This window comes from Triticum aestivum, chromosome 7D (assembly GCF_018294505.1).
Source record: "Triticum aestivum cultivar Chinese Spring chromosome 7D, IWGSC CS RefSeq v2.1, whole genome shotgun sequence".
NCBI classification, from domain to species: Eukaryota; Viridiplantae; Streptophyta; class Magnoliopsida; order Poales; family Poaceae; genus Triticum; species Triticum aestivum.
The window spans coordinates 66,112,679-66,122,958 of NC_057814.1; the positions used below are offsets into that span (position 1 = coordinate 66,112,679).

Consider the following 10,280-nt stretch of genomic DNA (forward strand, 5'->3'; position numbering starts at 1 on the left):
CCTGACAGTCGGGACCCATCCGGTCGAAGCGTACGTAGCGTTGTCATTCTGGTCGCGAACGTGTACGTACATACTGGTCGATGTAGAGTCGCGCACGTGTCGTAGTAGAGGCGTGCACGTAGCATGTACACGTACGTATAGCGGCCAGGGTGCAATAAAGAAAATACGGCCACGTACGTACATACGGGCGGGGTCTCGAACGCCTACTCGCGCATATGTACGGCCAGGGCTCGTGTACATGGCTGGGTCGGAACGGAGAAACTGTGTCGTCATCGTGTTCATGGGGAGGTAACGGAATGCGTCGTGTTCATCGGGAGGCAACGGAACGCGTGGGAGCCAACCAGCTTGGACGGAACAGCCGATGGAAACGAGGCCTGGTGTACCGCAGAACGGAGGAAACGGCCTTGTGTTCGACCGGCCACGGTCGAAACGGGATCCTGTTCATCGGGAGGGGTCTGGCGTACCGCAAAACGGAGGAAACGGACCTCCTACGGTCGAAACGGGGGTCCTGTTCATCGGGAGGGGTGTGGTGTACCGCAAAACGGAGGAAACAGACTTGTGTTGGAGCGCTACGGTCGAAACGGGGGTCATGTTCATCGGGAGGGGTGTGGCGTACCGCAAAACGGGACTCCACGAGATACTGTTTATCTCCACCGTCGACCCCCTCCAGCCTCCACGGGCTACTGTTCATCCACCGTCGACCTCCTCCAGCCTCCACCTGCGACTGTTCATCCACGGGCTCCGGTTCATCCAGCCTCCACCGCGCTACTCCACCGGCTACTGTTCAACCAACCCTCTCCACGGACTCCTGTTCAACCACCCCTCCACGGGCTACTGTTCATCCAGCCCTACACCGTCTACTGTTCATCCAGCCCTCCACGGGGTCCTGTTCATCCAGCCCCAACCGGCTCGATCGATCGGGGTCATGTTCATCCAGAGGCAACACCACGGGGTCTTGTTCATCCACCCCCACCGGGAACTGTTCATCCAAACCCCCAGCAACGCTCACTGTTCATCCAGAGGCAGCATCGATCGGCTTCAGTTAGCAGCAGTAGCGAAGGAATCGCTCGATCGGGTTCAGTTAACAGCCATCAATCGATCGCTCGGGTTCAGTAACGCGTAGCCTGCAGTGCAATCGCTCGCGTTCAGTTAGAGTCCAACGCCTCGCACCCATGCGCGTGCGTGTACGAGAGAAACGCGCATCGCTCGGCCCCGACCACCAACCGTAACCGGGAACACCCCGATATTTTCCTCGCCCTCGCTTCTACCACGGTTTTTTCCGTCATGGACGGCCCAAAGAATGTCATGCAGCTGCTTCTCCGGCCCGCCCAGGATGAAAAACCCATTTTCTGTCATGATTTTTTGTCACAGAAGTAGGAGCCCACTACATCTATGATGATACCGGGTTTTATCACAATTATCGTCATAGAAGTGTCATAAGTATGACAGAAAAAATTTACGTTCGGCCCAAAATGTCATGGATGTGTCTTTTTTTTGTAGTGAGGGTTAGGGTTCTTGAGGAGGGGGATCTTTCTATCTCTGTTTTTCTTTGTACCGAAGATCCTATAACCAAACCTATCTGATACCATTGATAGATTGCTTTGGATCGGTTAGGGTTAGGAATCTACGATGGAGTACCTTCTCTGTGACTCGAGGAACTCCCAGTGCCGGCCATGGTGACGGTGGGGAGCTCGGCGTAGAGGTTGACGGTGAAGTGGCTGGTGGCGCTTCCCATCGCTTCAGCGCCTCCCTCTCGATCGGACTAGGGTTAGGAGTGGGGAACAGTGGCGGCAATGAACCTCATACCTTGTGCCGTGGTCCCCACCTCCTCTATATGGCACTGCGCGACAGGGGCCCATCAGCCTTGCTTGGGCTGGACGCCCCCGATCAGGGCGTGGGTCAATGGTCCAATGGGACGTTGGGCCCATTGGGGAAGAGATCAATCTAACAAACCTAAGATACTAACTTATGATACTATGCATTACGAAGGTAGTATCATATGCATGATACTAGTATATGATACTCTCCATTACAACCAGCCTAAGCAAGATAGTTTGTGTGCTCAGATTTTAAAAGCTTGTCATTATTCACTTGGTAAGGTTGAGAACATAGTTTTCTCGGGTTATGCTTCTTCGTCATGGACAACGATTAGGAGAGTTGAGAACGAAAGGAGTATCCGTGGGGGTTGACTCCCTGCAAACCCACTTTCTGCCGTGTGATGGAACCGAGATACTAAAAATAAGAGCTTCCCCAAGACCGTGAGATGATACGTTGACATGGAGCTCGGGGAAATATGGTCTTTTTATGGTAAAAAATGCATATACTCTAGCGTTGGAGGAAGCTACACGAGACAATGCATTTGCATCAAGCTCGACTCCTGATGGATGCAGACCGTGTTGTAAGTACATTTGGTCCTGCGATGTTCCTCCTGATATAATTTCTTTTCTCACGGGGTATTGCAACTGATTCATTACCAACCTGGCAATACAAACAGAAGGGAGGACTTGAGGAGACCAACGTTTGTCCATTTTGTGGCAATGGCACAGAAGACAATTTCCATCCCTTTTGCTTATGCCCGAGAGCCTTGGAGTACCATGTCTGCTGTTTGGAGGCTACCAACAATTAAGGAAGTTGAGCACACGGGAACGAATGGCTTCTCCATGCGCTGGAACAACCTCTCGTTGATTTGGAAAGAAATATACTCCTATTAACGTTGTGGAGGTGTTTGTTTATACGTAATGAGATTCTCCATGATTTTTCCCACGGGTGTGTAGGAGCTAATTATTTTTCCTCATGGTTTTGAGGGGTTTGGGTTGAATAAAGATCCACTCGAGGGTAAATCGATCGAATAGGCCGTGACTATTTCCGTGTGGATCCCCATGGTTTGGGCCTAAAACCACGCGGGGAGGGCGTATATACTGATCCTTGTAAAGGGAAATCAATTTTGCACGTGGGTGTTCGCCGAAAATGGCGCTTAGAGCATCTACAGCTAAACTGGCCCCTCAGACGTCCACGCACACGACCAGATGCGTCCGATGACACCTTAAATTTTCGTTCCCATATTCGGATATCTCAATTAGCAAACCGCAATTTCATGTTACACGTGCATCGTAAACTTCTAATACAACATGGATTAAGCTGGATCTCTTCCTCGCCGGAGTTGTCTGCCCCGTCATTGTCGTCCTTCTCCTCTTTGGGTGGCATTCCGGCTATGGCACAGACCGTCCGGGCTTGCTCTCGGGCGAGGGCATGCGTGTTCCTCATGTGTCGCTTACGGAAGATACAGACACAAATAGCTTCCTCTTCCGTGGCAGCGCGGCGCGCCGCCACATCAGCAACGAGACGGTCCTCGCGCTCCCGCCCCTCTGCTTGTTACGATCGACACACTGGCCCCTATAACCTTCGTACTCCTTCGGACCAGAGAAGGGGCAGAAGACATACCTCGAGCGTCCAGCCTCGGCGTATCCGAACGCCCGTCAGTCCATACCTTCTCCTTCCTCTCCTTTTTTCCATCTCCTACTGATTTATTCTCCATTCTCTTCTTTCCTAGTTCATTGGCGGTGGTCTCCGATCGGAAGGAGAGGAGACGTGCGCCCCGTATCCAGCCTGCCACCCAAACCGTGCCAGGAAGTCGCCATCTCCATCTACACCGGGTCACCGAGCAGGTTATGGTCGCCCTCCTCCCTCCCGCACCCGCGCTGGTCGCGGACCTCCCAAGGCCACGGGTGAATTTCGGCCGTCGCACCGGGGCCTATCATTCCCCAGGTTTTTTTTTTCTTGTTAACATTCAATCTGTTTTTTGCGAAACAAATTCTAGCCCGTGTCTCCCATGAGTACAGGTTGTAGAAGTATTTTTTATACGCCATCACACAATAGTTTTTTTTTGTTTTGAGAAACAAATCACACGAAGTAAGGTTTGCGTGGATAGCTGGGCTTTGGATTGGAGACTCAGCAAAGCCATAGGCTGTTTTTTTCTTAAAAAGAAATTGACAGTGGGCCGGGCTTGTCCAGGCCAGGATTTGCACTTTTCTCCTCCGCAGCAGTCTCTCTCCACTGCAGTGAGAGGAAGGAGCATCGGCGCCGCCGCCGACCTCAATCGGCTCCGTCGGCGGCAGCCACCCTCGAATCGAGGTCAGTCGGCCCCTTCTCCTTGCTCCCCTTTTCCATCTCGTACTGATTTCTTCTGCTTTCTCTTCCTCCCTAGCTTGTTGGCGGCGGTGTCTGATCGGAAGGAGAGGGGAACAACCTGTCATCCCCCTCTGCACCGTGTCACCGGCCAGGTAATGGTCTCCCTCCTCCCTCCCTCCCGCGCCCGCCCATCCCCGCCTCCCTCAGCTGCCCCTCCGGATCCCTCCCTCCCTCCGGCCCCTCTCCACGACGCCGCCGCGCCTGTCTGCCGCTTCTCCTTCGGATCCCGCGCCTCCGTCGTCCTGATCCGCGCGCCTCCGCCTCCTTCACCCACCCACCGCCGACGGCGACGCCCTCCGCTGCTCCACTCAGGGCTCCCGCGCCCTTCATCCGCGCGAGGGCGGGTCCGCTCTTCCCCGGCATCAGCAGATCTTCACCAGCGACAGCGAGGTGAGCTCCTGACCCCTCCTTCTCCTCGACTCCCAGCTCATGTCCGGCTCAGTTTTGATAAGTAACAGCAGGTTTGTATTAATTGCCTGTGATATCGTTGTATGACTTTGGGTGTGAAATCCATTGACAACACTTGTAATTTTTTTGGCCCCTTCTAGCTGGTTCAGTGTTTTGTAATGCCGAAGAATCTTACGATCGTTCTATATTTGGCATATCATTGCGCTGTGACATTTGTGCTATTTAAATCTGTATCGGCTTTAAATATTTGCAAAGTTCCCTTGTGCGTTTTTTTACTATTTGAATACGTTGAGTACTTATATTTGCAAAGTGACCTTGCAACCTTGTCTGTCCAACACCAATGGAAACATCCTCTCAAATAAAACACCAATGGAAACATGGGTATGCTTGTTCATTGAGCAAAACTCTGTAAAATATGCCGGCCGAATGTTTTGCCAAATTCCAAATGTATTAGTGGAGTGGAGGTTTTTGATTTATGACTGCTGGAGGGTTGCTGAACTGGCCGTTAGTCTGCCCCTGTTCGTAGAAGGTAGGAAAAATGCGCCTTTTGGCTTTTGCTGTTCTAAATCCTGAAGATTGCTGAGGCTGAACAATTTTTTAAAACTTTTATGGATGTCCATTTTACAATAACTAATCAGTAAGATTTGTTAGCTTGTAGGATTGACTCTATTGTAGGACGGAATCACTAGTTTATGGCACCGCTTGGCACAACAGTTAAGCATGGCGACTCTTATTACTCCCTCCGTCCCATAATATAAGAGCGTTTTTGACACTACACTAGTGTTAAAAACGCTCTTATATTATGGGACGGAGGGAGTATATGTTAAAGAGAGCCCACATCCGAGCATCACCCGCACCTTGTCGCCTTGAAGGTTCCAGATCCATGCTGCTGTTCACAAGGATTTGATATTTCTTCATAACTATAGGCAGTTTAGTAGTCCAGCCGAACAGATAGTAAAATTTAAAGTGGTGATCTAACATAGGATGCCAGTCCGAAAACCCCAGTTTTGTTATAAGACCTCTTCCAATGCAAAGGTTAGATGAGGTGCTAAGCATATTAAATGCCTTAGCAACTCAAGTCCCCAATGCGTAGGTGCTAAGCTTCCTGCATTTAATTGGTTGTAGGAATTGTGCTTCCACCTAGCTACACGTGCTTAGCACCGTTTCTTTCTGGGGTTACCATACTACTCTCTCTTCTTAACTAGCATGCCACATCAGATTTTTTGCTTAGTTGGCAATCTTAGCACCTGTACAAGGTGGAGCCTTGGGAGGGACCTAATTTATACTCCCTCCGTTTTTGTGTACAAGGCCAATTAAATAGCACAGTTAATTGTGTGGAAAACCTCTCATGTTCCGGGCTAATTAAACATTTTGCATGTGGTGCCTCTTTCTCTATGGCTGCATGCAACATTTTCATTAATAAGCACCATCGTACGAGGCAAAAACTTGTATAGATGCAAATTGTATTTTTGATAGTGGCATTGTATTTAAAAACGGAGAGAGTAGTATTTTTATCAAACATTAAATATGGTGGGAAAATTGGTTATTTGTTGTAAAGTTCAGTTTGTAGAACCTCGGTGTCATATTGTGATTGAAAAAGGGCGTACACAGTGCTGAAAACTCCCACACAAGGTGTGCTCTGGGGAAGGCAATTTCTGGACGCGTTACTCTTGCATAATAATTCTGCAAGGAGGCTGTTTCGAACCCAGGACCTCCAGGCCACAAGCAGAGAGACTCTACCCACTGCGCCACGCCCGGCCTTCTGTCATACTTGTGATTGACTGCTAATAAGTTGTTTTGATATTGCTTTAGATCAGAGTTTGATACTGTTTAATGTACTAAACATTTCATTTCTGTTTACATAGTTGCTGAAGTTCAAATTGGGCAATGGATCTGGACACAGAGAATCGTCTAGCTTCATTACTCCTTGAAGAAGCACGGAGATTACAGTTAGAGGCTGACAGGGAAGGTGTTCATGCATATCTGCGAAAGCCCAATGTTAGGCATCGTCCAAACTCCCGTTTCCTCACAGCCACAGTTCGTGGAGTTCAACAAGGTTAGCATCATGTTTCTTTTACATTATCCTTGCCTCCTGGTGTTGATTACCTGAGCAAAGCAGCTGTAATCATGTTTTTTTACTGAAGAAAATGTTTTTTTATGTCCTTGAAACCTTCTCATTAGGAGAATTCATCCAAAACTAATCACAATTGAACGCAGTTACAATTTGGCAATCATGTAGGCACCTCTTTAAATTGCTTCCTCTAACTCGGGGTGGTTCACTAAATAAGCATTAATGACTACTTTATAAGTATTTTTGAACCGAAAGTGTCAATCGGTGCGCGAGCACAGATGCTCCGCTTATCTCGCATGTTGTTCTCTCCTAGATTCGTGAAGGTTCTGGTACTGCAGCTTGTATAAAAATCGGTATTTCTCCTTCACTGTTGATCTGGCCCACACTGATCGCTGAGTTATTGTGCCGGATACTCACAGATGTCTTCTGGCCCAGATGCCATTTCACGATGTGGGCAATCTGCACCTTTCTCCATCGTCCTGAGCAGACCCATTAACACATTCCATCCCAGAAACTTCCATAAAAAAATCCCAGAAACAACTTCACTTCTACCAGCAAGCTTTCCCCTTCAAGATTCTTCTCCTAACTATACGGTACCAAGCACAGACCGCCCCCCCCTCCCCAGCCCCAACTCACTCCCTAATCCTCGATCGTCCTCTCTGCTGCCAACAAAATCCTCCCGCTGATTTCTTGCCGGGACAAGGTCCCTTCGTCTCTTGCACCCGGATCTACAAGTGCGTCAAGAAAGATCCCTTGCCACAGATCTATATGTAATGAGTCAATTATAGCCTAAATCCAGTCCCTGCTAACCTTATCAGTACATGCACTCCACAGACTGGTCTCTGTGGATTTTCAGATGGCCTGAAGGCTACGTCGCCGAGCTGGAATGCCATCCCGTCGCCCAGCAAGACCAAGCTCAGCAGCCTCCGGTAGGTGCACATCAAGCTGCACCTTTGAACTGCTTCGCCTCTCCAACCTCCTGGTTCGCAAAGGAAAAGTTGAGGAACCCTCTCCGTCCGTACTAACCAGAAAGCTGTTTTTCTGTTCCATGCACTAGATTAAAGCAAACGTTACGAGCTGTGGCTCATCACCAGAGTCTCCAATGGAAGTAACGATGACTCTCACGCCCACGGATGTCTGCCGTTTTCCTGCCCCACAGAATATGACACCAGCATACGTATGCCAGACAAAAGCACATTTAATACCACTCAGTATTTCCCAGGTAAAAGAACTGGAGCAGATCATGAGACAACATTCAGTGGCGCAGATATAGTATGTGCTCGGAGTAGAAACCTCACGTCCTTTTTTTGAACTCACATTGCTCATTATATCGTGAAATCGAATCATTTAACTTTCTCATGCGATTTTATTATTAAATTGACACTTGATTGTTCCCCCTGCAGCAAACCGTGTTGTGGAGGTTGATGAAATGTGGCGTGCCAGGGAGATGGAACTTGAACTTGAGTCTAAGCTGAAAAGAAGAAATAAAGAGCGTGGTGACTCTAGAGGGGAGAAACGCAAAGGTGACTCGAGAAATATGAGTTCCAGCTCAAAGATTGAAGAGGGAACTGCTTATAATAGTTCTTACTCAGACCAGGGGGGTGGTCTAGGGGACGATGAAGTTGAAAAGTTTCTGCATTCAAGGTTAGTTTAAATGTCTACTAGTTTCTTCATAGAACAAGCGGGCAATATATTGGTTGACACCTGCCAGATAACTAAGAATTTCCCTGCTTATGTCAAACTGTTGATGCAAATTATCTACAGTATTATAGTCGTAGTATCACATTATTCTGTTGAGATTGCCATATCCTATTAGGTGATGTTTTTCAAGGGGAGTGTTATGTTTAACTTGCGCACATTTGCATCTGTTACATATTTTCAGTTTTATTGACAAAATATGTAATTTGGTGCTATGTCAGGGTAAAGCGAGGAAGAGGTGCCGTTGGCTCTAGGATGGATGAACCTGGTCCATACCTAAAGGCTTCATCGCATTGTCGAGACAAAGAACCTAGCCCGGATATACGTTTGGAAGAAAAATGGGAACGCCGAGTGCAAGGTCCGGAGAGGCCACTGTTTTTGAGATCCATGTCTCCTGATGATTGTTGGCATAAGGAAACATTGGATGATAAGCCATCCAGCTCTTCTGAACCACACAGGAAGAAGGAAAATAAAAAGGAGAGGAAATCGGAGAAAAAAGAGAGAAAGGAGAGAAAAGATGAGAAGAAATCCAAGCATCGGCACCGCCACCACCATCACAAAAGCGGAAGAAGGGAGTGATGTGCCCTATTACTGAACTACAATATGTACACAGGAAAGGGTTCTGTTACTGAAAGATGCTGCTGCCTGCTGCTGTTACTTGTTCACTAGATACCTGTGTTGTAACTCAAACTCCGCCAGTGCGCACAAGGGGATACGGTTGGTACCGTGCCCTGTGTTAAACATGATCGTATTATGTGTTGCTCGAGTTGAACTTTCTTTGCTTAATTATAATATGATTGACATCCAATGAAGGTGATCGTTTTCGCTTCTGTGACATGATCAAAGGTCCACATCTGCAGCGAGCTACTCCCTCTGTTTCAAATTACTTGACCCATATTTATCTAGACACGAATGTATGTAGACACTAAACAAGTATAGATAGATCCGTATTTAGACAAATTCAAGTCAACTAATTTGGAACAGGGGAGTAGTACTGAACCATGAATATCTGTTGGTTATTCAGCGGCCACGTGGACACCGATGTCCTTGTCCACCTCGCCAACATGTCAATGAATCTACCTGTGCTGACCCTCCTACTGCATCGATTCTAGTAGTACGTTACTTCATTGACATGCATGCATGAATCTATCTGTGCTGTGCTGAGTACCTCTCGTAAATCGTAATCGCCTGCCTGCAGTGCGCCTTTGCTGAGGAGCCTCTGTGTCTCAGGCTGGCCTTACATCCCTGAGAAAGAACTCATCACGGAGATCATCAGGAAGCTTCCTCTGCTGGAGCGCTTGGTGCCGTGGAGCGGCGATTTCCAGGAAGAGCTCCTTCTCGCCCTCCTCGACCACTGCCCACGCCTCCAGCTGCTCGATGCCAGAAAATCTTGGCCCATGTTTTGTGTCTCGAAAGCGCCTATTAGCGGAAGGATACAGAGCTGCACCATCAAAGACATCTGGCTGCCGGGAATAGTCCATTGCCCCCAGAGACCGAGCTTGAACTGCTCATGTAGTGGTGACACTATACTTTACTTTTCTTGGGTTAAATTAAATTATAAAGTGAGTTTATTTAGGGCCTGGAAGAATCGGTTTCCAGTAAACCTCAGAAATCTTACATCTCTTTCGATTAATTTCCGTGCAAAATCATTTGAACAAAATTTTGAATTCTTTAACTTCCAAACCAAGTTTGTTGAATTCAAGCAAATTTTGTCTACACCAGCCAATTCCGGCCAGTATTTTCTCTACCGGGAGGGGCCGGTAATCTGGTAACTGGTTGGTTATGAAAAATTCTGACTGGAATTGAGAGCCTTATTTTTTTTACTACTTAGAGGTTAATTAGTAGGGTTAGCAAAACTGTAATTAGTAATCTAGACCTGTTACCGAAACCCCACTTCCACATGTGCTCGGCAATG

At 48.0% G+C, this 10,280-nt stretch overlaps 1 protein-coding gene across 1 annotated transcript; it reads left to right on the top strand.

Moving 5' to 3' along the window:
* The first annotated feature begins 3,981 nt into the window (after positions 1 to 3,981).
* Positions 3,982 to 9,177, top strand: LOC123167105 (nucleolar protein 58). The gene is made up of 5 exons (XM_044584937.1): positions 3,982 to 4,131; positions 4,205 to 4,578; positions 6,462 to 6,652; positions 8,071 to 8,311; positions 8,587 to 9,177. Exons 3-5 carry the CDS (start codon positions 6,484 to 6,486, stop codon positions 8,942 to 8,944), a joined length of 768 nt encoding a protein of 255 aa, XP_044440872.1. The 5' UTR covers positions 3,982 to 4,131; positions 4,205 to 4,578; positions 6,462 to 6,483; the 3' UTR covers positions 8,945 to 9,177.
* The last annotated feature ends 1,103 nt before the right edge of the window (positions 9,178 to 10,280 follow it).